The 27,509-nt window shown below is 41.5% G+C and overlaps 1 protein-coding gene across 1 annotated transcript in view; it reads right to left on the bottom strand.

The window, feature by feature from the left end:
• Positions 1-24,293: 24,293 nt before the first annotated feature.
• Positions 24,294-27,509, bottom strand: part of SLC30A10 (solute carrier family 30 member 10) — a 60,628-nt gene continuing 57,412 nt past the window's right edge. Inside the window, exon 4 of the mRNA XM_045455742.1 lies at positions 24,294-25,748. Coding sequence (XP_045311698.1) covers positions 25,510-25,748 — 239 coding nt within the window. The 3' untranslated portion in view covers positions 24,294-25,509. The remainder of the gene's footprint in view (positions 25,749-27,509) is intronic.

The raw sequence follows: 27,509 nt of genomic DNA, 5'->3' as shown, positions 1-27,509 counted from the left end.
ATATACATTAAAATCTAGATGTTGACTATCAAAATAAAAATACCTCTACATATGACATCAACAGTAATCATTCATACTAACAACGGTATACAAATCCTACTTCAGGAAATGCCAATAGGAGAAAAGTATTGAACCTTGGCCCTTCCTTATTAAGAACATCAAGTTCTTGGGGCACCTGTCTGGCTCCGTTGGTAGAGCATGTGACTCTTGATCTCAGGGTTGTGAGTTCAAGCCCCATGTTGGGTGTAGAGATTATTTTAAAATAAAATCTTTAAAAAAAAAAAAAAAACGAACATCAAGTAGTTCAGTTACATTGAAACGAAAGGGGAGTTGTTGAGGAGAAAAGTAAATACTGCCTTTGTAAAGGCTGACTGGGGCCAAGCTGAGAAAGATCTTGAATGAAGCTCCACTTTGGCAATTTCTCGGTTATTCTGTGTTTTTTCATGACCTCAATAGTTCTGAGAAGTACTGGTCAGGTAATTTTTAGAATATACCTCAATATGGGATCATTGGGTGTTTTAATCCTAATTAGACATGGGTTATGGGGTTTGGGGAATCCACAGAGATAAAGTCCCTTTGTCATTACATAGCTGGGTATGTGACAGCAACATGAAATCACCAGGGGTGTTCACCTTGATCATTCTGGTTAAGATTTATTTACTATAAAGTTACTGTTCTTTTCCTTTTCTAGATTCTATGGCTTGTAGATGAGTCACTAAGTCCAGCCCACACTTGATTGGGGGTGAAAGGGGGCAGGAGAAAGAAGTTCCATCTCCCAAGGGGTAGAATAGCTACATATATTTGGAATTCTTCTGTAAGGAAGGTTTCTCTCTTTTATTTTTATTTATTTATTTATTTATTTATTTATCCAATTATTTCTAGCACTACGGGCTCACGCATATTCATTTCATACTTCAGATTACAATTTAGTACTCTACGTATTTTTTTACTTATTCGAATTGTTCCAGCTCTGGCCATCAGGAGCTCTTTCAGGCCTGTGCTCTTGTCCCTTCGTCATGCCTCTATCCTTTTGTGGGTTTTTTTTTTTTTTTTTTGAGCACTTCTTTGCCTGCCACTACAGGGTTTAAATCTTGCATTTTCCCTGCTCTATCCCTACAATCAGCCATTTCTCCAAGGAAACCTGGTCCATTTTATTGGAAAACGGTACTTAGAAAACAAGATCGGGATGCTTGGTGTGCTCATGCTCGTGCAGTATCACTGCTTCTAGATCAAGACGCTTCCTTCTAAAATATAAATAAGAAAGAGCGATGGGGGTTGGGGAGGAGATCAGACCAACGGTCTCTGGGTTTTTGTTGTGTCGATCCCAGTAACGAGCTGAGCAGTGATTTACATGCTGGCTTCTCTTGGAAAACAAAATAAATCCCCCAGTTTAGTTAGTTGGGAAGGACAATGAAGGTAGGTGACCCAGAGGATGCCAGAATTGGAGTGAAATAGAATATGGGGCAAGGGGGCAAGCCACGGATGACAGTTCACCCTTCACATGGAGGACAGGCTGGTCTATGCCCATTGTTCCAGTATAATTATTGATAGCACCCTTTTCACTTACAAAAGTGTCCCAATTTGGACAATTACTAATCTGGTCACCCTAGAAACTGCCTTTGTGATGGCTAAATCGCTGACAGAAAATTGAGGGTGTTTTACTACGTCAAACAACATAACCATTATTTTGTACCTCTTATAGAAATTTCCATGAAGATTTAAACCATTTTTTCAATATTCCTTGGATTTCAAACATGCTTCTGTTAAACTTTCTGGCACCCAACTGGCCTCCCTGGGCAGTGGCCTCCAAAGAGGTGAAGAGTGTCCATCTGAAAAGCCCATTGTTTCCCAGAGCACCTGGGTGGCTCAGTCGGTTAAGCGTCCGACTCTTGATTTCGGCTCAGGTCATGATCTCACTATTTGTGAGTGAAAGTCCCACGGTGGGCTCTGTGCTGTCAGATCCTCTGTCCCCTTCTCTCTCTGCCCCTTCCCTGCTGGTTCTCTATCTCAAAAATAATAAATAAATTTAAAAAATGAAAAGTCCATTGTTTTCTGAATTAATTAACCCCAGCAACTTTGCTAGGTTTATAATCTCTGAGCTGCTTCCAATCAAAGGCCCATTTGGTGCCCTAAAGAGCAAATATGACAAATGGGAAGGAAACAATGTACTTTCTAATAATCTTTTCTTACTCTCGCTCTCCTTGTCAGCCAGCTGTGTGGAATACACGTTCACCTTCCGGCCACGCCTTCCTCCATGATGTGTCCTTGCCATCCTCCAAGGTGCCATCTTGAAGGACAGATAGAGTGGGGGGTAAGCTGAACTCCATCCTCTACGATTCAGATTTTCAGATTTGGAATTGACGTTTCTATAGCAAAAACTGTTTTCCTCTTACATAAAAAAAAAAGGCAGAGAAAATCGTACAATGTAATCTGAACACTCTACTTGTCCACCCAACAAGTAAAAACTTCCGCTATTTCCTGGCAACGGCAGAATGCAGGGAAAATGCAACGTGCCAAATTTGGAATCTAGATGAACACTCACTTTTAAATAGGTTTTATAAAGCAATACTAGCTCCAGGAATTGTGGTCCCAGAAAATTTAATCAACTGCAAAATAGCCATAATCATTTGGGCAAGTTTGAGAATTAAATGGTTTGAAATATTTGGACTAGAAGGGTCTCCTGGTTTCTTTCAAACTAAGTTGCTCCAGCCAGGGTTACCTAAGTGCAAGCTAGCCTAGGTGACATTTTTATATTTCCAGGAAGCTCTTGTGCCAAGATTCAGCCCACAGAGAATGATCAGGTCTTCATTAAAACTCCCAGAAGTAGGATTTGAGACCAGGAAATAAGACATTCTCACTGCACCAACGTGTTTAGCACCAGGGCTCAAATTATAAGAGCTGCTCAGGAACTAGGCCTCAGTCCTGGCAGAGGGTATGTTATAAAACCCGAAGCTCCTACCGCGGCTTCCCTTCTTCCTGCAGTAAGGAGAGAGGGTCGGCCTGGAGGTCAGAAGGCAGGTGTGAAACAGCCTTGCTGGAGTGGCTCCCTCGGCCTGGCCTCCTGAGGAACTGAGAATGAATGCGGGCCAGAGCCAAACCCGGGAATATCTGGGGAGCCGACCTGAGGTTCCCAAGTGGTGACCCCTCCACCCCACTCCCACCCCCACCTCTTTCTTCCGCCTCAAGGTCAGGCATCGCCCTGGGCTGATCTTGCTCAGGGTGGGTATCAGAATCACCTGCAAAGCCTTTCACACTTCACATGGCCGTGTTCACAACTCAGATCAGTAATTCTAGGAAGAGTTGCATCAGCCACGCGCATCACTGATGCCGTCCTCGCTGGGTTTTGAGCAAAGCGAGAGAAGATAGGGTGTCAGTGCTGGGCTGTAGGTCAAGGAGGCTGGCGCTCTTGTTCTGATATAGCTCTTAACCTACCACGTGATTTGAGATACATTGCTTAGCCTCATTGGGATCCAGTTTTCTCAAGTGCAGAATGAGAGTTTAGAGTAGGTAAGTATGGTGTAATGGGAAGTACACAGGACCAGGAGTCACAAGTCCTGATTTTAAAACCAGAACACATAACTTAACCTCCCTGTGTCTCAGTCTCCTTTCCTTTGAAATGCGGGTGATGGATGCCAATGTCTTTATTCCAAGGCTATTTTGAGGGTCAGATAAGATGATGGGAGAGGTCTTTAAAAACTATTGGGGCACCTGGGTGGCTCAGTCACTTAAGCATCCGACTTCAGCTCAGGTCATGATCTCGCAGTCCGTGAGTTCGAGCCCTGCATCGGGCTCGATGCTAACAGCTCAGAGCCTGGAGCCTGCTTCGGATTCTGTGTCTCCCTCTCTCTCTGCCTCTCTCTCTCTTTCTCTCTCTCTCTCTGTCTCCCTCTCTCAAAATAATAAACATTAAAAAAATTGTAAGTAAAAAATAAAAAAAGCTATTAAGAGATGCATAAACATACAGCTTGACTCCCTTGTCGCTGCTATTATCATCTAAGCTCTCTGCATTCTGAACTCGTGATTCCAAAGATTTTCAAAAGGGAACAATAGTTACTGTCCATGACACTTCCATGGCTTGTCCACGGTCTTGTAGCTATTCTTCCTTGAGATGGGATCTTAGAATAAAAGAATGAACCAAAGACTAGTGCCAATAGCCACCCCTGCTTTGCTTTAAAAAAAGTCCCACCTGTCCACCAGCGGCTGGGTATTTCAAAGCTATTTTTCTCATAGTAACCCTCATGGGATGCAGAGAGGACACAGAAAATACTTATGTACTCTGCAAGTGTAAGGAATGGAATTTGGGGTTGGGAATATTCTGTATGTGTTTTTCTTTTTGTTTGGGGGTTTGTTTTTCCTTTGTTGTATTTGTTTTTAAATATTTATTTATTTTGAGAGAGAGAGAGAGTATGTGTGAGTGAGTTGGAAAGGGGCAGAGAAAGAGGGAAAGAGAGAATCCCAGGCAGGCTCCACACTGTCAGCGCAGAGCCCCACGTGGGGCTCCATCCCACAAGCTGTGAGATCGTGACCTGAGCCGAAATCAAGAGTCGGTCGCTTAATCGACTGAGCCCCCAGGCACCGCCCGCCCCACCCCGTGTTGTTCTTAACCCCACCAAAAGTGTCAGATGTTCCACCCTTGTAGAGCCAGAGGTTCCAAGTTGGTGTTCCTGCTTTTAAACTTTTGGGGATGGGAGATGGTTCGTGTGGCAAAGGTGTCACAGGTGTGGACATTTGTCAAAACCTATCAAATTGTGCATTTTAAATATGTGTTGTTTATTTTGTGCCAGTTTTGTCTCAGTAAAGGTATTTTTGAAAGAGGATGTACGGTGTTCGACACAGACAAAACATCGTAAAAGATGCATTCCAACTGTTAACCGTGACTGTGGGACTAGAGGGTCTGGCTGGGCACAAGGGGAGCAAAAAAGAAAGAAGCTTTGCTTTTTACTTTCAGACGCTTCTGTGTTGATTGATTCTGTTATATTAATCGTGGATTCCAAATTCTATAAATTAATTTCAAACTTTGCCATTTAAAGTTGAGAACTTTTTTTTTTCAAATTGCTTATTTTAACATCTTACTTTCCAACTGTATAGATTTCTGAAAGGGAACGAGGCATAGAGAAAGCCATGTTGCTACAGGGTATGGAACGGACAGGGAAATTGCTCTGCAGAGAGCCAGACGGTGAGGGGCAGGGCCAGGTGGAAGGCTCCAGAAGGAGGCTGTGAACACCCAGGAATAGCCTGAAGCACTGCTTCCGAGCAGCTTCAGGAAGAATAGAGAGGCCACACTTCCACATAGATTCTAAATGCTCATCTGATTCCCAGGTCGGCCCGGGGCAGGGCCCAGGAATCGCCATTATGGCCCTCAAAGTGATTGTGATGTGTGGCTGGGATGGGGAACCACGGCCTACCATGGTATCTAATGATGCTTTAAGTTCCCAAAATCTAGACTGGTGATGCTCAGTTTTATTTAGAGTAAAAATGGTCCAGTAGATGGTGCTGCTGTCTCTAAAACTGAACTCAGAAACCATCCAAAGTGCATGCGTCTTTCCCATACGATGAGAGCTTGGCACAAACACGAAGGCCAGGCTGTGGAGAGATCTGACTAGCAATCAGAGAGGTTTGAGTTCATTGTCCATTCACTGTGTGGTCAGTCCCTGCTGTGAGCAGGAGAAAGGGACAATGAAAGGCATCTATCAGAAAAGTTCATTTGAGGGACACCTGGGTGGCCCGGTTGGTTTCGACTTTGGCTCAGGTCATGACCTCAGGGTTCAAGAGTTTGAGTTCCACTTCGGGCTTGCTGCTGTCAGTGCTGAGCTCACTTCGGATCCTCTCTGCCCCTCCCTCACTCATTCTCTCTCTCTCTCTCTCTCTCTCTCTCTCTCTCTCTCTCAAAAATAAATAAAAACATTAAAAAAAAAAGAAAAGTTGGAAATGCCAGCTGGTACAGCCACTCTGGAAGACAGTATGGAGGTTCCTCAAAAAGCTAAAAGTCGAAATACCCTACGACCCAGCAATTGCACTACTAGGCATTTATCCAAGGGATACAGGTTTTGAAGGGACGCATGCACCCCCATGTTTATAGCAGCACTATCAACAATAGCCAAAGTATGGAAAGAGCCCAAATGTCCATCGATGGATGAATGGATAAAGAAGATGTGGTATATAAATACCATGAAATATTACTCAGCCATGAAAACAAATGAAATCTTGCCATTTGCAACTACGTGGATGGAACTGGAGAGTATTATGCTAAGTAAAATTAGTCAGAGAAAGACAAAAATCGTATGACTTCACTCATATAAGGACTCTAAGAGACAAAACAGAGGAACATAAGGGAAGGGAAACAAAAATAATATAAAAACAGGAGAGGGACAAAACATAAGAGACTCAAATATGGAGAACAAACTGAGGGTTACTGGAGGCGTTGTGGGAGGGGGGGATGGGCTAAATGGGTAAGGCGCATTAAGGAATCTACTCCTGAAATCACTGTTGCACTATATGCTAACTAATTTGGATGTAAATTTTAAAAAATAAAAAAGAAAAGAAAAATAAAGAAAAATAAGTTAATTCAATAGAAAACTGAAGGATGGGTTGTAGAGGACAGTGATTTTTCAAGAGTGAAAACTCAGGACCTTGAGCTTGTAGAGTTTACAGACAAGGAATAAAACTAATAAGTATCGTGTCGAGTAACTATCATTGTATATTATTGTAGATAATAATCAGTAAATTATTCATATAATGTAGTATTACTTATTTATTATTACTATAACTACAAGCACTCTGTGACAGGACTTTTTTCTTTTTTTAAGTAGGTTTCACACCCAGTGCACAGCACAATGTGGGGCTTGAACTCACAACCCTGAGATCAAGCCTTGAGCTGAGGTCAAGAGTCCAATGTTTGACAGCTTCACGGACTGAGCCACCCAGGCATCCCCTGTGTCAGGACTCTAAAGCACTCTACATAATGTTAACTGTTTAGTCCCCACCACAAAGCTATGAAGTAGGACTTCTTAGCGTCCCAGTTTTACAGATGAATAAACAGGTTGAGTAACTTGCCCGGAGTCACCCGGCTGACATCTACGTGGTGGAGCTGAGGCTCAACCCCACGTGGTCTGCGTCCACACTGTGCTGTGATCGCCTCCACCACATGGCTTTATGTTGTCCGGTCTCAGCGGTAAATAACAGCCACGATGACAATAATAATACCATGGCACAACGAGAAGGAATTCACGTAATGAGTCGGGCCTTCCTTTCGTGGAATTGAAGGAGAGCACAGGGCACATGGCATTTGAACTGCCGAGGTCATGTGGGCCATTCTTATTCAACACAGGACCCTCTTTTATAACTTTCGTGAATGGTTATTATAAAGTCTAATATGGGCAGTAGGATCACCTTCTCCAAAGATCCCATCTCTTCCTCATAAGCACGTCTTCCTTATTTGTCAGAATTTAAGACAATGTAAAAGTTTCCTCTCTGTGTCCTCCAAGTAGGAGAAACAGAGTGTTCCTCCATCTCTGCCCTCCCACCTGCCCTCTTTCAACACGGCCACATCCTGACTTCCCACAGAGACAGGGACAAATCGGAGGTAGAGGAGCGTGGTATTTATTCTTTAGATAAGAATGCATTTGTCATCGTTCATTTGTATTTGCATTTCATTGCGAAGTGTGTAAGTCACTTTTTCCTGAAGGCTAGACTCTCTAGCTGACCATCATTTGGTAAAGTACAAAGGTGTAGTGAATGGCAGAAATTTGACAGTAAGAGAAAAGAGAGAGAGGAACCACGCATGATCGGAACTGTCACTAAGCAGACCAAATAACAAGATACAAACAGGAAGTTTGTGGAACTTCCCAACTCCCAAGAGCTGTTCCTTCAGAACCATCATCAAACAACATGCTAATGAGTGGTAAGCTCCTAAATGAAGATCAAAGGGATCACTAGACTTCCCAATCTATTTAACTTGAGACTTTTCTGTTGAAAAATTACACACACACACACACACACACACACACACAACGCATTGTCATTTCGTTTAAGCCCTTGCTAGCTATACGACCTTGGGCAAGACACTTAAAGTTTCTTTGCCTTAGTTTCCTTATAAAGAGTATTGCCCACCTTGTAGGAGAGTTGACAACAATAAATGAACGAACACGTGTAAAGTGGTTAGAACCATGTCTGATACATGATCAATGCTCCATACATCTTAGCTCTTACGTTTATGTTACTTATAACCTCATTTGAGTCACACAACAACCTCATAGGGAGGTGGGTACAGAGCAGTATTTCCACTAACAACTAGATTTCACAAAGGTTATGAGGCTTTCCCAGTCACACAGCTAGCAATCTGCAAGAGAGGAAGAAAAACAATCGATGTCTGGTAGACAGTAAGTCAATGTTCACAGCTGCTGTCGCTGTCATGGGACAGTTCTGGGTTCAGTCACAGGTTTTCTGACTCAAATCCCAAGTTGTTGTTCCTGCTTTCTTTCCTCTGTGTTTTTTTTCCACAGTCAAGTTTCTATGGTGCATAGGAACATAGTTTAAATCTAGAGTCCTAGCCAGATAGCATACGTGACTCCTTTATTTATAAAGGAATTTAAATGCCCAGATTATCCAAGTATTAATAAGGCAAAGTAAACTTAATGCCTCCAGTTAAAATGAAGGCTTAAAAATTCCGCTCACACCAAATTCATACTCACACCCTTGATCAGCTTCATTTTTTAAATTTTTTATTTAGAGGCAATGCGTTGTTGTTGGGTTTCTTTCTCTACGCTTTCAGAAGCAGACCCAAAATGTTCATACTGATAAATAATGCATTGTTAATTTTTTAATTAGATTCCTTTAGGATGTCCACGGGATGGAAAGAAATAAGATCGAGGGGTGTGGAAGAAAGAAGCAATGGAAACAAAGCCAAGTAAGTGAAAGTTGGGTTCAAGACATCATCACTCCTTTCCATAATTTTCAGAAGACACACTAGTCTCTACATTATGCTATACTCTGGGACTCTCATTTTACAATTATGTATGTGTTTGAAAGCTGGATTCTCTGGGTTTCGGTAAGAATCAAAGGGGGATATGTATTTATATAAATCTTGATGTTTTAACTTAAATCATTAGAAGCATAAAGAACTTCCTAAGATAATAATTACAATAAACACTTAAGTCCTTTGGTAGGCTTCTTAAAAATAAATGCAATAGTAAAAGATAAACAATATCATCTGTATTAGGCATTCCATGTAACAGGGATAAATATCATAATGTACTAGGTACTCAGGGAATACGATTTGACTCAGATCTCTGAGTTTCTTTGTATGAATACTTCAATGTATTTTTAAGTCAGTGAAGAATTTGGTCCTTTAAAAAAAAAGTACAAATTGAATTTAGGATGAATCTTAAGCAATATACACTTTTTCCTCTGGTGACAATTTTTGTAGAAAAATAGATCTACATCCTCCATTTTCTATCATTTTTAAATGCTAGATTATGGGTTTTAATCTATGCACAAGAATCCAGATGCAGGACAGGTGGGTGCTCTTGGGACAGACGTCCCAAGATAGATGGTATCTGAAGACTAAGATTATGGAGGGTTCAGAGAAATCCATCTTCTTTCGAGGTTGGTGATGAAGGTGGAGGAAATCAAGGCAAACAGCCCAAAGTACATGAGCTGGGAGAGTGGGTCCCAACCCCACCTCTGATGCGACAAAAACCTGACCACTGTGCCGTCTGCCACTTGGCTACAATTTTCCCCCATAAATCAGCCGTGCGTGCTCAACACTGACCTAAGTGTCTCCAGATAGGAAAACACGGGCTCATTCCTTTCCCCTTTGTGGAGGGAAGAGGGATGTGTTTGTTTGTTCATTTGTTTGTTTGGAATTTTCACAATTCAGCCAAGAAATGAATCTAAACATGCCACTGTAATGAAGTAGCCACTATTTGTATTCTTGCATTCAGCAAAAATAAACGAGAATATTCTTCCCCTTGTTTCTAGGTAACCTCGGAAGCCAGCCTTGGGAGCAGAGGAAGCCTCCCATCCTATGGTGCCCGCATTCCCTTTCGCTGGCCACAGGAGGCCTCCAGGCAATCGAGAGCTTTCCTCTGCTGACAAAGGTCTCAAGGAAAATGGCTGCAGAAACAACGAGTTGTGTGAAATCAACAAAGGCTGTGTGTAGACTGCATTCCTCCAATTGCCAACAAAGATGAGAGAAAGCTTGGACGCTTGAAATGACCCTCTTCAAATAGGTTCAGCTATGACACAGGTGTTTGTGTACGAGGCTGTCCGTTTATAGGCTTCTCTCTGAAAATATTTGAGAGTCACCAGACAAAAGGAAAAACCTGAGAATTGTCCTACTTATCTGTCCCTTCTACCTGAGTATCCCAGGCTTACTCCTCCTTGCCCAGAGAATTGCTTTCAGAGAACACCCTTAAGCTGAGGAAACCGACCGCCAGACTCTCTCTCCTGGGTAACTCCAATTCAGCAGCTTTTCTGGGGCTGTTATCACACTGGGGTCTCATACCTAAGGTCACCAAGTTTGTCTGTTATTACCCCAAGTGTTTGCTTTGGCAAACCTTGGTTGTGAGGTTAATTTAGCTACACACAATCACAGTATAAGGGGCCTGTGTGTGTGTGTGTGTGGCAAGCAAAGAGGAATTCACTCTTCACAGTTAAGGATCATAACCACGGTAATGGGGTGCCTGGGTGGCTCGGTCAGTTAAGTGTCCGACTTCGGCTCAGGTCATGATCTCACGGTCCGTGAGTTCCAGCCCCGCGTCGGGCTCTGTGCTGACAGCTCAGAGCCTGGAGCCTGTTTCAGATTCTGTGTCTCCCTCTCTCTCTGCCCCTCCCCTGTTCATGCTCTGTCTCTCTCTGTCTCAAAAATAAATAAACGTTAAAAAAAAATTTGAAAGGATCTTAACCACGGTAATATCCGAGAAGACAAGACCCAGGGCTTGTATGTCCTCACAACGCCCACACACCTCACCACCATCTCCAGCGTGCGACGGCATTTTTCACACAGGAGGCACTCAATCCATATGCAGAGAAGGTTGAAGAAGTGAGTCTGTTTTTATAATTAAAAGAAAGTACTCATTTTCTATTTCCATTTCATTTGGTTGCTAAACAGATAAAACTGCCAAGGAAATCACGTTTTGTGGTGACTCACGCATAATCCTGCCCTACGATTTTTTCGAAACCTGTATCCATAGTTGTAGAGGAGGAGCTGTGGTTGAGTCGCAGTAGCACCAACGAGCCAACGACTACCAGGAGGAAGGAAGCATGGGAACCAACGTTGAGTGAGGAGGAAGAAGAGCCCAAGATGTGTGGAAGGCAGAGAACACGCTGCCTTTGGCGTCAAAACAACCGAGAGCTGGATTCCAACTCGAGCTGTTCTTTGGACAGGGTGATCTCACTAAGCCTTAGTTTTGACATGTGTTAAATGGGGAGTCATGATGCCTGGTCTACAGACATGTCGTGAGGATTCAGTGAGCAAACTTGGGAAGGCATGTGACCTATTTCCTGCGAGCAAATCTTCGGAAAGTTTGGATTCCTTCATAGCGGAAAGCTTGGGTGAGGGGCAGAGTGCCACGTGAAAACATGAAGGTTCATTTGCTTTAAAAATAGGTTTCAATTGAGTGCAGCACATTTCCTTTTGGCCAAAAACATTCAGTTTTTGCTACTTTATGCACCCAGTCCCAGAGTTCGAAGGCTCCTCCAATCTGCAGTCTTGGCCATCTCGTAATACGCCCCCTTTCCTTTCTTCCAGCAGTAGACCCTCCACCCAGGAGACAAATCTTCTGTGGCCACAACCCATACAGTACCCCGAGGATTAAATTCAGTGTGTTCTGTGCATTTTGGCCCACCCAAAGTCAACCTTCCAGAGTTTTCCATCTACTGCAGCCATGCTCACTGCTCTGGGCACCCCTTGGAGCCCTGCTAGGCTGTGCCATCCCAGGACTAGACCCCTTGCTCCCCTCCCCAGCATGCTATGGAAGCCGTGTCTGAGTAACCAAACCACCTTATGCATCCTCTACTTTTTCTTCCTGGTCCCTTTATTTCCAGCGACGTGGTCTATTGCCCGTCTTAGGTTGATGTGATATCAAAATCCCAAAAGTAACATTACTGGATCCTCATGAGAGCTCATAGAAATGTTGTCCCAGTTTATCGTGGGTCAGGAAACAGAGATGAGTGTCTTACTATCTTTCTGGTTAGCGGTCCCCAACTTGAACTTTACAGTCTAACAAGAGCTATTGCTTTAGCCGTTCTCAAAATTATGGGATTCGGGCCAAGTCCACGTGTCAGTCCGGCAAGTGGAATCTCTGTTAATCTGGTTGACGGTAACATCAATTTATCCAGAAAGTACTTATTATCATGTATGAAATGGAACTGCCCATTTATCTCATTCTACAGTTTGTGTGAAGGAGATGTCTAAACACACAGGTTCTGGTTTCAGGCTGCCTGGTTTTGAATTCTGGTTCAGCAAGAACTGGGTGACCTCGGGGAAATTTCTTAACCTCTCTGCCTTAATCTCCTAATTTGAATTTAGCCCATGCCTCATGCATAATAAGTGCTCAATAAATATTAGCATCCGTATCATATTCATATCAATATTGCTTTCCTTCGTATTCTCCTTCCCCTGGTTAATGGGAATAATGGTTTGAAAACATCTTTAAATTCTCCCACTCTCCCTCTCTGCCTGTCTCTCTCTCTCCCTCTCTCTCAAAATAAATAAATAAACTTAAAAAAATCTCCTTTAAGTAAATATTGGTCTCTCTAGGGAAAACTGGCCAGTCACTTAGATTTCTTAGTCTTTCACGCCCTCACCCCTTCTCCTCTCCAAGGCAGCCTCATGAAGAGGTGTGGGTTGCAGAGCCTGTGACAGAAGGGTCCTAAGCCATGGGGTCCTTTACCTCCTCTGGCCTCCCAGGAGATTTGTGTTCCGTGCAGGGGCGAGAAGCCCTTACTGGGCGCACTGCTGCGTGTCCTACAATTTGCAACTGGTAAACTCAGAGTCATTTTGTCTTGGTTCACAGACAGGCCCCGCTCCCCGGGAGCCAGGACCACCCTTCCTTCCTGACTCTAGCTCCTCTCCATGCCCCCTCACACGACAGACCCCCTCGAGGTCCAGGCGTGACTTCCATCTTCAGCTCCAGCCTGGATCACCTGCCCTGCAGGTGCTGCTACAGACCCACCTTGCGTCCCCCGCTCTCACTCCCTCTAGCCAAACCCCCGGCATGCCTTGGCACCATTTGGTCCTACCCTTGCCCTATATAGACCAAGAGAACCTCAGGAAAGCTAAGGCTAAGGGTGTTCCTCTGCCTCTCAACGCAGTGATAGTGCGCTGCCACCACATTTCATGTTGACGCCCGGGCAACCTGGAGACTTTCCTATTTCAGAAGGTGAGGACAGCCCCCCGCGGTCATTGGCATTCTCTTCGATTTAGCGAACACATCTCTTCTTTCCAAGGCGGGACCCAGAGAGGGCAAATAAAAACCACCCATCCACCACTGTCCTCACTCTCTCCCCTTCCGTCCCTGCTTAATCCTCTGAACTTTGATGTCGTCATTACGGCAAAGCAAGACCAGTGGCCCCAGTGGGTAGTGTCTCACAGCTGGCCGTTAATAATTTTTAAAGGGATAACAAAAGAATCTAGGAATCTCACTCTGATGTCAGAAGCTGAATATTCTTTCTCCTACAGACAGAAAGAAGCCCCAGGCCAGTCAGGGAGGACAAGAATTCTGAACAACAAGGCAGAAAAATGCCTAAATATATGCCAAGATACGCTTTCATTTTCTGTATAGGCACAATGTTGGAACAAGGAGTCCACACGAAGATAGATAAAGAATGCTTCTTGCTAAGATTCTGATCACCAATTACAATTCTGGTCACCAATTTCAGTGCGGGGGGGGGGGGGGGCGGGGGGGGGCGGGGGGGGCGTTTCCCACCACCAATAAGTAATTCCAGCTGTGTGTCCTACAATTTGACTCAGTTCTGACACTATCCACCCGGAGCTGGCATCAGATCCCACAGGTTAAGGGCTCAGTCCTACAAGACACCCCCTGCCCCTCCACTTCAGATGCCCCCAGGTTGTCACCTGTGCTTCTGACGGGCTGTAGATGGGAGTTTCCAGTGACTCCTTCCGTGGGTTCAATTTATCTGCTAAAGCAGCTCACAGAACTCAGAAACATTTTACTCACTAGATCACTGGTTTCTTATAAAAGGATATAACTCGGGCGCAGTCAGATGGAAGAGATGTGTGGGCAAATGGTGAAGAGGTTCCATGCTCTCAGAGAATGCCACTCTCCTGCACCCCCGCCAGTTCGCCAACCAGGAAGCTCTCCAACAGGTCCTTTTAGGTTTTGTGGAGGCTCCATCCCAGACGCATAATTGATGAAATCCTTGAGCCTGTCCCTTCCCCAGATCAGGGGAATGAGAAAGTTCCAATCCTCCTCAGGAGCCTGGGTGACTCTGTCATTAAGCATCTGACTTCGGCTCAGGTCATGATCTCACCGTTCATGAGTTCAAGTCCCACTTCAAGTAAAACATGAGCCCTGGGTGAGCCCCGCTTCTCTCTCTCTCTCTCTCTCTCTCTCTCTCACTCTCTCTCTCTTTCTCTCAAAAAAAAAAAAAAAAGTTCCAATCCTCTAATCTCCTGGTTGGTTTCCCTGGCAACCAGCCCCCACGCTTAGGTGAGAGCCAAAGTCACCTCATTAACATAACAAAAAACACCTGCATCTCATCTCTCCGGAAATTCCAAAGGTTTTTAAAGCTCTGTGTCCGAACGGAGGAAAAAGACCAAACATATATTTCTCCTTATAAGCCACAATATCACACTTGCCCTCAAAAGTCTCCCAATAGAGTCAAGTCTCCTGGTCGACTCACAGCTGACCTTAGGTGTTTGAGCCCTGCCAAACCCACCGCGGACAGCAGAACCAGCAGACCCACAGAGCTGGAAGCAAACATAAATGTTCCTTGAAGTATGCCCTTGGGGTGGGGGATGGGATGGTTGTTTAATGGCAATAGATCACCGGTTCGGAAAGTGATACCAGAGGGCAGAGCCGCCACGACAGAAACCTAAAATATGTGACATTGGCTTTGGAGCCTGGAGAAGAGCAGGAAGAAAATAGAAAAGCCAGTGGGGAAACCGCAATGAACAGACCTCGAAAATAGAACCCCGTGCTGCGTGGTGCAAAAAGCAATGGGTAAAACGGTCACTTTTGGCAATTTGGAAAATAGGAAAAACCTCTGCATTTGAGCACGATGATTTCCAGGGCAAAATGCTCAGAGTGACCGCTGGTCACTCCCGGGTGCGTAAAGTATTGAAAGAAAGAGATGAGCCGAAGAAAAACTAGCCTGGTTGCAAGAACAATTAAAAGGAACTATAGAGAGGTCAGAACTTGCTGACTTGGAAAGTAAGTTTCTCATCTCTGGCCTCCCTCGCTAAGATTCTCACAGTAAAAGAAACCCTGATAACAAAGACCAAAATAAGGCTGTGACTCTAAGATCCTTTATTAGAACCACCGTAAGAGTTAAGACAGTGCCTAGGGAACCCTCTCACCCAGACAAAATGAGTTATACAAATCTTAAGACTATTAGTCCCATAGATGCCGAGTCCCTAAATAACAATAAAGAATTATTCAGAGGCCCATCTCAAAAATAATTGTGAATATGGCCTTTATTCTATGGAGCGATCTTGAATATTCACAAGAAGGCTACACTATTTTTAAGGGAATTGTAACAGGTAAAATGTCACCAGCCTGAGCTAAAAGTGAATGAATTTGCTCAAAACGCAAAAAGGTCTCAGGGTCCTCACATTCTTAGGTCGGGGTGAAAAAACTGCTGAAATGGCATTTTTTCCACTGCCCTCTTAAGAGGTGGCAAGTAGGATACAAAAGAAAGTATGTCTCAGAGGGCAGAGCTTAAGGGCCAAGAGACATACAGGACGGTGCTCCCTGCGGAGCCCCCAAAGAGCCCAAGCAGGGCCTATCAAGGCACACTCCTCACTCTGAGAGGATCTGTAAGCATCTTCCCGAGGAGATTTCAGAACCTCCATGAACCATTGGCTGCCACGTGCCTCCGCTTTTTGAATGAGTGTTTATTGCCATTATCCCGTCCCCTATTTCACTGTTGAATTTGGGGGGTGGGGCAGAAGGGACAACGTTATCTTTTCATTCAAAGATCTTCAGATCAAAAGGAGATACACCTAAGAAAACAATAAATAGCTATGATACAGACAATAAATGGCCCAAGTCCATTTCACAGTGGGTCCAGGGAAACCATGGACTTACAGCTGGTAGAACCTTCACACTGGTTCCCCGATTTATGGAGCAAGGGCATTGTGGTGGGAAGAACAAAGCGAAAGCTTCTGGCAGTGAAGGACAATAAATCAGTAGAAATTCCTCAGGGCATCAGAGCTTATCGCCACCATCAAAAACCTGAAGGGCACCTGGGCGGCTCAGTTGAGGATCCAACTCTTGATGTTGGCTCAGGTCATGATCCCAGGGTTGTGGGATCAAGCCCCACATCAGGCTCCGCAGTGAGTGTGGATCCTGTGCGGGATTCTCTCTCTCTCTCTCCCTCTGCTCCTCTCCCCCGCTCACTCATGCTCTCTCTCTCTAAAAACAAAACAAACAAACCGAAAACCTGAAGGATACGGGAGCATAGAGCCTCATCATACCCTCCACCAATTTGCCTGTCTGACCTCTGTAAAAATGAGATAGACAGTGGCAGATAATGATGAACTACCACACACTTACAGGATGATAGCCCAAACCACAGCTGCTAGGTTAATACTGTGTCTGAACAGGAGCAATCAGCAGCCTTCATCACTCAATACGTGCCTAGTACTTTGGTGAATGCTTCTTATCTTTTTAAAAAAAATTTTTTTTAATGCTTATTTATTTTTGAGAGAGAGAGACACAGAGTGTGAGCGGGAGAGGATCAGAGACAGAGGGAGATACAGAATCTGAAGCAGGCTCCGGGCTCTGAACGATCAGCACAGAGCCCGAGGCAGGGCTCGAACTCACAAACCGTGAGATCAGACCCGAGCCGAAGTCGGACGCTTAACCGACTGAGCCACCCAGGCACCCCAGTGAATGCTTCTTATCAACAGTAATCTGTAGCAAGGATCGAAAGCAGTTTGCCCTTACATAGAGCAAACACACTGTCTTGCATCAAGGTACAGGTAATTCTCGTACTCTTCATCATGGCACATTCTGTAGGAATCCCAATCATCTTGACATTTTACGGAACTTCATTCTACTCCAGTACATGTATAAAACCCTGGTTGGCAGGAAGTGTCTGCCACACTAGATGCTTTCATACAGATCCAACATTTCTGATCTCAGAGCTCTCTTTACACTCTTAAAAACAATTGTAGATGCCAAAGAGTTTATGTAGGTTATATCTTTCAACAGTCCCCATATTAGATATTAAAATTTAAGATATCTTTACAATACTTATTAATTCCTTGAGAGATAATAAACTCAATACATATTAACATAAAAAAACACACTTTTTAAACGCTTTTATTTATTTATTTTGAGAGAGAGAGCATGAGCAGGGGGAAGGGCAGAGAGAGAAGGAGAGAGAGAATCTCAAGCAGGCTCCACGCTCTCAGCAAGGAACCCAACATGGGGCTCGATCTCACGATTCGTGACCTGAGCCGAAATCAAGGGTCAGATGCTCAGCTGACTGAGCCCCACCCAGGCGTCCCTAGAAGCCATATTTTTATTAACAATAACCGTGTTCTCCAAATAACAACAAAAAAGGGAGAAGAGGGGCATTTACAGTTTTGCAAATGTCTGGCTTGATAGAAAACAGCTGCTTCTTCATTCAATACATTGTTTGGGTTGAAGTCTAAAGTCTATGAAGAACTGTAGTTGGAAAAAGGAGTCTTTTGATAGACATTTCAAATAATCATGTATATTCTTCTTTTTTAATTTTTTTTAAGTAATCCCTACACCCAATGTGAGGCTCGAACTCACGACTCCAAGATAAAGTATTGCATGCTACCAATGAAGCCAGTCAGGCACCCTGGATATTCATTCTTCTTTGATACTATACCAAAACACAAGAAATGACCATTTCTTTAAAGTTAATTGCATTGAAGAATATGAAACCATATCAATGAGCTTTTACTCTGTAACATTAAAACTCATTGGTCTGTCTCACATTTTATTTTTTTTTTTAATTTTTTTTTAACGTTTATTTATTTTTGAGACAGAGTGAGACAGACCATGAACAGGGGAGGGTCAGAGAGAGGGAGACACAGAATCTGAAACAGGCTTCAGGCTCTGAGCTGTCAGCACAGAGCCCGACGCGGGGCTCGAACTCACGGTCCGCGAGATCATGACCTGAGCCGAAGTCGGCCGCTTAACCTACTGAGCCACACAGGCGCCCCATGTCTCACATTTTAAATTAGTCTTTTACTTACTGTGATTTTATGGTATCATTGATCATTTGGAAAATATTAATTCTTTGAGTTATGCAGGTATTCAAATATTGAATATTGTATTTTATTATACAATATCAACAAATTGAATTCATTAACATTACCACCACTCTAATCAGGAAAATATCAAAGTATTGGGAAACTTTCACTCCTGGGTAAAGTGGTCTTAAACTGAGCTCATTTTGATATTTTGGGGTCCATGATTCTCTATAAGGCTAAATCACAAGAATCCGCTCATTTGAACATAAGCCAAAGGCTGTGGGCAGAGCTGGTAGCTGGGGCCGGGAATATGTAATAAAAAGAATAAAACATTGTTATTATGATACCAGCATTTAACTATACTGAGGAAGATAAATTCAATTCATAAATATTACCTAATCATCTTAAGTGTCAGTGTTGATTAATGGAAAGTTTTATTACAGAAAAATAAGACAAATGGGGGGCTTTTGTAGAAATACTTTTGTTACCTTCTAGACACTTGCAATTACATCATTATTATGCATGTTAACTCTAAGAGTTTGACTTTGCTTTTCCTAGGTGGAGGTGTTGTCTAATGGAGATGCTTAATTGACACATTTTAATGATACATTCTGATCATTACTTACGGTTATTATGAGCCTGTTTGTGTGGCAGCTAAGACTCTTTAAACCAAACTGTTCTCTCAATTTTAAAACACTAATTCAGGGGCGCCTGGTGGCTTGGTCGGTTAAGCATCTGACTTCAGCTCAGGGTTCCAGCCTCGCATCGGGTTCTGTGCTGACAGCTCAGAGCCTGGAGCCTGCTTTGGATTCTGGGTCTCCCTCTCTCTCTGCCCCTCCCCTGCTCATTCTCTCTCTCTCTCTCTCTCTCTCTCAAAAATAAACATTAAAAAAAAATTTAAACACTAATTCAAAAGTCTTGTTAAATAAAGTACAGAGATTTTTAGCCAAGTTCCTATCCAATTACAATATAGATGATTCAAGCTTAGAAAGATGAAATTAAACCTATATTTAAACCATATGTATCCAAAAAGAACCCTTTAAAACACACAAATGTTTCCTGTGAAAAGGGTATAAAGAAAAGCAATATCTATTACAGTCTAGCCTCTCATATATGATAATGCTTTTTATAAAAATGACAGGAAGTTATTTCCTAATATAATGCTAAATTATTTCTTTTCTTTGGCTTCTGTGGAAGTAGAAAATAAGGAACATGCCTGACTGCCAACGCTGGTGTTAATTAAGCCTGTGTCAACTATGAGATTGGTTGGAAAAAAAAAAAAAAAACAACTATGACTGGTTTATTATTTATAGCAGATCTCTTCCACCATGAGTTCAAGGCAGCTTTTAAATAAATTTATTAGGCCCTGACCCTCGAGATTTTAACTCCTGGTAAACACAGTGATGAAGATGTCCCAGTCATGTTGAAATGAACATCTATATTAGGTGGAGATCTATTTTCAGGTATAAACGCAAAGACCTAGGTGAATTTAAAACTCTCGGTTTTTATCAAGATCATCCTCTCTCTAGACCTGTCGTCTTGCCCAGCTGCAATTAAAAGCTTTCTGGATTCCTTATTTTGTTCACACCAGGAAAATTTGATCTGTGTAAAAAAAACAAACTCCACCAAAATGTATTATGTGTTCAACTCAAGAAAAGACCACCTCTGGATCCTAAGGGCTGCTGAACGCGGCTCAACCATTCTTCCCTGTCATCAGCCTCCAAAGTGCTCAGAGTACATTTCAAAAGTTTCAGACGCTGACCTTGGAAGGCTGCGCTGAGCCTTGGCAACCACGGGAAGCCCTCCTTTGTGCTCTTGAGGAAGTTAATATTAAACCTTATGGTTTTAGGAGATGCCTTTGCTAATCTGGTTACATCTATTTAATCCGACCAGAAAATGCCAGGCATTTGAAATGTTAAGAATATGACTACTGAAAACTTGGCCACACAAAGCGAAAGATCGTTCCAGGACCTTAGATAACACCGTAATACGGCAGGTTCTTTGTTTTTTTATTAGAGTAGCACAAATGTCATATGACTTTATTATTTTATGATCCTTTGAACTCAAGGACCTGCTCCTCCCTTCTTGCATGAACCCATTAAACCCTTCTGATATCACTGGATTGGTGGCAAGGTTTTGATTCAATTTCCTTACACCGTACTTCTGATAGACACAGCGAAACTGCTCATTCACTGTGGTCATCAAGTTCAACGGGAAGGTGGAGTGCCTGGCAGGCCCCATAGACCACTCCCTACTGAGTGGTTCAGAACCAGGGTGAGGCAAATAAAGCACTGGGGCGGCGGGGAGCAGAACTGATGTAAAAAAAACTTAGTAATCAAGATAACTTATATTTCTTGTGAAATATTTTTGAAAACAAAAATTGATGCAAAAAATCCATGAAGAGCAAACTGTCAAAATTTTAAATAAAGACAGAATTGGACACATCCTTGCCTAATTTGGCCTCATTCACTTCATCCCAGTTCAGTCCCTTCTGTACCTTCTGGCCCTTTGATTCACTCAGTGATCTCCAAAATTCCACACTTCAGAACCCCCCCCCTCTTTTTGTAATATTGTTTGCAATTAAAATGTAAATCTCCCAGAGGGAGCAACATAGTAAATCTTAGCAAATTATATCCTAGTGTCAATCAGTGTACCAAATGCCTTCCAAAAAACAGATTTGGGGAAGGCTGGAAAGAAAACAAGAGATTATTCGATCTGGGTATTTGGGGACAGCAAGTAGGACCCAGCAAGTTAAAACCATTTTTGCTGCTGATAGTCAAAAGATTGAAGCATCATTTGTTGTATATCCTAGATCCTGGACATAAGGGGGCGCTACCAGGCCATTGGTGAAGTTCTGCCTATAACTTCCAAAACTCACTAGAATCTGTTGTAACCCTGGGAAGAAAAAGCACAGAATTTTTCTCAGCAGTTACACTCAGCACTTACCGACTTTTTGCAGCTGCTGTGAATATATCTAACTACAGAGGCTTTGTAAAAACTCATACAATTCAAGAGGACCTATAGAAACTTTCTTTGGGCCACAGGGTGAGTAATATGCAAAGCCAGTATAAAAATGCATAATAATAACAATAACAATAAGGCTAACGGTTTTCTTCCTTCATAGTCATCAGTTGCAAACAAGGTCATTTTTAAGATTGGTTGCAGTATTTTACATGAATCTGAACTGCCTTAAAATTTCAAAGATGTTTGGGGCGCCTGGGTGGCTCAATCGGTTAAGCGTCCGACTTCAGCTCAGGTCACGATCTCGCGGTCCGTGAGTTCGAGCCCCGTGTCGGGCTCTGGGCGGATGGCTCAGAGCCTGGAGCCTGCTTCTGATTGTCTCCCTCTCTCTCTGCTCCTCCCCCGTTCATGCTCTGTCTCTCTGTCTCAAAAAAAAATTTCAAAGATGTTTATTTTTAGATAGGTGTTCAACAGGTTACTTTCTCAAGCAATGGTAGACAGTATCTCAGGCCACCGATGCCAAAAAAATATGCAACAAATAAGAATTTACTCAAAACATCCCTGTAGCTTCAGTAGGATTCCCCCTCTATCTGTAGATACACATTCTCTGTCCTCCAAACAAAAAGTGATTGTTTCTTTTGCTTTTAACTAAATGCCGCAAGTACATCAAATTTACATGAAAAAAAAAGTGCTTTTTTTTTTTTTTTTTTTACCAAAAAAGCAAATAGTCTCTTCATTGCATTTGTGGTGATTGTTCTCCTTTTCAAAGTGTCTGGTAATGGATGACCATGGTGTTCATTCCTCAACCTTTCCTGTTTTCATTGTTCCTGGTCCTACCAAAAAAAAAAAAAAAATGCAAATGTACACAGAACACATAAAATACAGACCTTCTGAAACTAAAAGCTAATTTTCAGGGTTGATGCTTAAATGAGGGGGAGTCCCTTTCCTGGAAGACAGAAAAATGGTTAAATCAATGCCAGAAGACTCATAGACTATCTCCAAAGTAAATGAAATAGGCAAACTGAGGTAGGGCCAATAGGAATACAACCACCAATCGCCGTAAATCAAGGAAGCAGAGAACTCGGCAGATCAATTATCATCTTACAAAACTAAACTTTTAGAGACAATGTGATTAGTGTACAACATTACGTGTCATAGCAGAAAGTTGCAAATAATATAGAGCAAAATAGGGTATAAATTCAGAGGGAAAGAGGAAGGAATAGTGAGTGTCTCCTGGAGTGAGAGAAATGAACTTAAATGTCTATATTTTATCTTTAGTCTTAAGGAAACTAGAGATAAAATATGGGCATAATATACATGTTTCTTACAATGTGAATTGGGTGAAATTCACAGGATGTTTCAAGTTGATGAAGATGAAAATAGGTATTTAACAAATATCAGTAAGTGTAATATACAGAGAAGTAAACTTTTAAAACAACAGGTTAGCAAACCTCCAGAAAAATGATTTCTTAGAAAATAATTTAGTGGAGGTGGGGGAAGTCTTATTCAATTTAAAATCTGAGAAGATCTTGGACAGTTTTTAATATTGATTTTCAAATCTCCTCTGGTGTGTTTTCTTTATTCTAGAAACTTAGCTCGTTGTAAACTGCTGCATACTAAATTTATCCATATCAAAAAATTATTAAGCTAATTGCTAATTCGTTATTTTTCCAAATTTTCTCTTTCTTTGTTTTTACACGTAGGCATTGATAAACATGAATGGCTGTTTGGACAAATTAGAGCTCTATTTAGACATGCATTAAACACAGCCTATTCCTTTGAAAGGCGACTTTGGAAATCCTGATTTTGCTTGGGTAAAAATCTTGACACACCTGTAAAAGAGAAAGCAGGACCTTAGCTCACACACAGGACCTAATCCTAGGCTGGGTTTAATTAAAGAATAAGCTCTTCAAAATTGTCTGCTCAGCCAGTTTGGGGGGGGGGGGGGAATTTTTCTTTGTAGCTCAAGGAATTTCAAGTTTCTAAATATTTAGAATATTTAAAATACAGAAATATTTTATTTACTAAAGGCTAACGTTTGAAAAGTTAACATTTGATAATAAAGAGTCTTTTTTTCTTGACAATTTGAAAAGCATTAACTCTTCATTGGGTGGATAAATTAATATACTCAAGGATCATGTTACAAATATGTTTTCATTAAAGGTTACAAACAAAACTATAATCATATCAGAAAGATTATTTTTTTTTGTCAAATTACTAAATAGCTTTTCAGATGCGCTTTTTTCCAAGATCAAAAAATAGTCAAGAAATAGGAATATTTCATTGCACTCTAACCACCTAGGTAAGCTGGTGAGAGATGTTCACAGGTCAAAATGTTGAGCTGTTCAGCCGTAACTGGAAAGTCATTTAATTTCGACTAAAGCATTTTCAGAATAAAAGCTAGTACAGCCCCACTACACAACTCAAAAACATTAAATGAAAAAAGAATGTGCTAAAAAAATTTTTTAAAGGGTCCCATTCAAGTTTGTAGGGTATATAAATTTAACACCTCAGGAATAAATAAATAGAGAATTACCCTGAAGGGGAAATGGAGAGGTGTTGATACTTTTGTTTCACCAAGCTTATTACAACTGATCATTCCTGAATTCCTGATCATTCCTGATTTTAGGGTTAAATATGTTTAGCCTTTAAGATCATGCTAACTTCTTCTGGATGACATGAGATTCCTAATGGGAGGTAATAGATTCCCAAGAAAATAAACAGGATTTTAGAAGGTTTAGGAAAAAGACACTGAATTTTATATTCTTCAACTTGTTTCTATTCCATTTTATACACATAGGAAAAAGTACTGAACTCCTAAAGTTTATGTCATCTAAATGCTAGTTTGATGTAAAGTTATCATGGTGCAGATATGATAATTGATATTGAGAAAATAAATAAATGCGCACAAGTTAAATAATATTTAACCTGTAATCTTATTGTGACCAAATGTGTTCTTGATTTTACAAGAGAAAATTAAGTCACTGACTACATTGTAAGTTTGGCAATCAAATGAATGTTTCATTTTAAAAACGTTTCAAGTTGCACACTTATTAGTGAGTGTCATATTTATAACTACATATTGAAAACTGTCTTCTTAAAATCCTTAGCCTCCAGGCAACCCCGTATACACTAAAGGTTTTAAGAAATGTAACAAGATTATTGTCAGCAGGAAATTTGGAAGTAAAAAGTTCATCTGTTAAATGTAATTCTCCCACAAGCCGTTGCTACTATCAGGGATTTCTTTTCCTTTAGCCACTGTATCAAAATGTTTGGTTGATGTTCTTGGCCATTTTGCAAATCAAAAGTAAATATCTAGGGGCGTCTGGGGTGCCTCAGTCGGTTGAACATCTGACCTTTGATTTCAGCTCAGGTCATGATCTCACGGTTCAAAGGACTGCGCCCCGTATGGGGTTCCACGCTGAGTGTGCAAACTGCTTGGGATTCTCTCTTTCCCTCTCTCTGTCTCTCTCAAAATAAACATTTGTTTTTAAGTAAATCTCTAAATAATATTGCATTGGTATCAGTTATCTTACTGTGTAATCAGTTACCATATATAATATATTCATTTTCTCTGATATTCTAAAATAATGAAATGTCTGCCTTATTTATAATATTTGTTATTTTGGGGTAACTTTTTAATGGCATCTGCATCCTTACTATTTTATGAGTGAATTAAATTATGTCATATAAAAAAAAAATTAAATGTGTCCAGGAACTAGTTAGAGCTAAATGGAAATTGTCTGTATTCTGAAACATTAGGTAATCTAATAACCAAGACTTCCGTCTATCACTTGAAGCCTTTTTGTAGTCTTTTTGGAATAAAACTAACATAAAATTATTTGTATTGCATCTGATAATTCTTCATAGCCATTACTCTAGCTGATCTTTGACAGAAAAAAAAAATCAAACAGCATAGCCTAATCAATAATGTAGCAAAAAGTGCATGCCCATGAACTTTGTGCCTTTTGTATGGGTTTTTTTGGTGGCAGAAGGGGTTTGGTTCTCTCTGTGTCTGATGCCGGTTTTTTATTGGACTTTTTACACGCACTTTTCTGTGTGTATTTACAGTATAGACTAGCTGCTAAAACTCATCAATAATAATGGCCTCTCTGTGTTTAAACTATAACAAGCTAACAGTATTTTACTGGCATTATCTCCTGAATCCTCTCTGCCTCTAGAAATAAGGATAATAAGAAAGACTCTTTCAGCAATGACAACAGTGTTGTAATTTTTTTTTTCAAAGCATAACTGTGAAAGCTGGGCTTCATTTGATATTTGAGGATAAACAGCATTTGATATCCTTGCTTGCCATCTCTGGAGAGGCACTGTAGCATCACGGTCAAGAGCAGGGGCCACCAATTGTTCTCATCTGTCAAACGAGAATGAATATGTGCTCGTTATTTTTTACATGATTACATGCTTTTCATGAATTTGCCTTTAATCTCATCAAAGTGGTAGTTTTATTCTCCCAATTTTGTTGATGCTGGGTATCCCAGCTCTCCTTCTGTGGTCATTCATCTTTAATACCTTATTGTGGCAGAAGGCAACAACTTGGAACTCCAACTTTTATTTCGAATCTCGCTTTTTTCCCTTTGCAACTGATTTACCTGTTTAAGTCTTATCATGGCAGGCTGTCAAGTACTAACTCATCTGTATTTGTGTTTTTTATGTGACCAGCCACTGCAATGGAGATAGGATGACTATTAATTTGTGATCAAAAATAAAGATGCTTGGGGCGCCTGGGTGGCGCAGTCGGTTAAGCGTCCGACTTCAGCCAGGTCACGATCTCGCGGTCCGTGAGTTCGAGCCCCGCGTCGGGCTCTGGGCTGATGGCTCAGAGCCTGGAGCCTGTTTCCGATTCTGTGTCTCCCTCTCTCTCTGCCCCTCCCCCGTTCATGCTCTGTCTCTCTCTGTCCCAAAAATAAATAAAAACGTTGGGAAATAAATAAATAAATAAATAAAAATAAAGATGCTTGATTCTAACATCTTATTAACAAATTATGCTTGTTGTTAAAGAATGTAAATTTTTTGTGTTATCTTATTCACCTGTTATGGGAAAAAAATCCAAATTAGGGTTTTTCAAGGCATGAGGTATCTGCCAATAAATGGTCAAAATGGAAAAGTATATTCCGCTGTCAAATAATAGGCTGAAATAATGTTTATTTGAAAAGTATCACATGAGAATAGAAGGTCATTCATTAATTTATTTAAAAAATATGTACTGATTATCTCTTATTTGCTGGAATAAACTAGAATTCAAAGCAGGTCCTATAATAGTGGTGAAAATTTATTATAGTATCCAGGAGCAATTTTATGAACCCAGATTAAACCTTTTCTTCCTCACCAAGGAGTCATTCTAAAAGTCTATGAAAGTGACATTCAGTTTTTGTCGCAACCCTTATAGAGTTGTCTAGGGTTATAATAACAGCTAACTCCCTGCAACCAAAAAGTCGGGGCCACACCCTTGCTAAGTAAACCAAGAATAGGAACGGATACATTAGGAGGCAATAAAAAGATCCCTGGCCAACTTCATGCAGTCTGTATCATTTGGTTGCCCTTGTTTTTAATGTGTCCTGCTATCTCGAGTGAAACAGATCACTGTGTCTACTCATCTTTTTTCCTCTAAGGAAATACACGTGGCAAAGAGACGGGTGTCTTGTAAATCTGTAATCATGAATCGAAACTGCACCAAGTTTCTTTAAGAATCACAGTGCATTCCCGCTCTTCCTGAACTAAAAAAAGCCCGCCCTGGGAAGTGATTGAAAACGGAGATTCTGCTCCTGCATTTCTCAGTTACCCAGGCAGCTGGAGCTTTTTCAGCCAAGTCTCTGAGAGTCCCTCCAATGAAGTCTTTTTAGCCAGGGTGAGAATAATTCTTTTGAGTCATACTATTAACTGCTCTATACAAGCAGAAGACTGGTTAATGCTCAAGGGACTGAGGAGAGAGACAAAGATCCTCTTTCTTCCGGTAAAGAAAAAGAGGTTAAAAAAAAAAAAAACTACACCCATATGTTTTATATTCGAGTAATAGATAATGAGAATATCTCAAGAGGAATTTTTGAAGACGAGAGGAAAAAGAAAAGGAAAAAAAGATTGTCTTCAAAAGAGTAGAACAACAGCTGATATTTCA

Source organism: Leopardus geoffroyi, chromosome C3 (assembly GCF_018350155.1).
Source record: "Leopardus geoffroyi isolate Oge1 chromosome C3, O.geoffroyi_Oge1_pat1.0, whole genome shotgun sequence".
NCBI classification, from domain to species: Eukaryota; Metazoa; Chordata; class Mammalia; order Carnivora; family Felidae; genus Leopardus; species Leopardus geoffroyi.
This window is presented reverse-complemented; position numbering and strand designations above follow the sequence as displayed.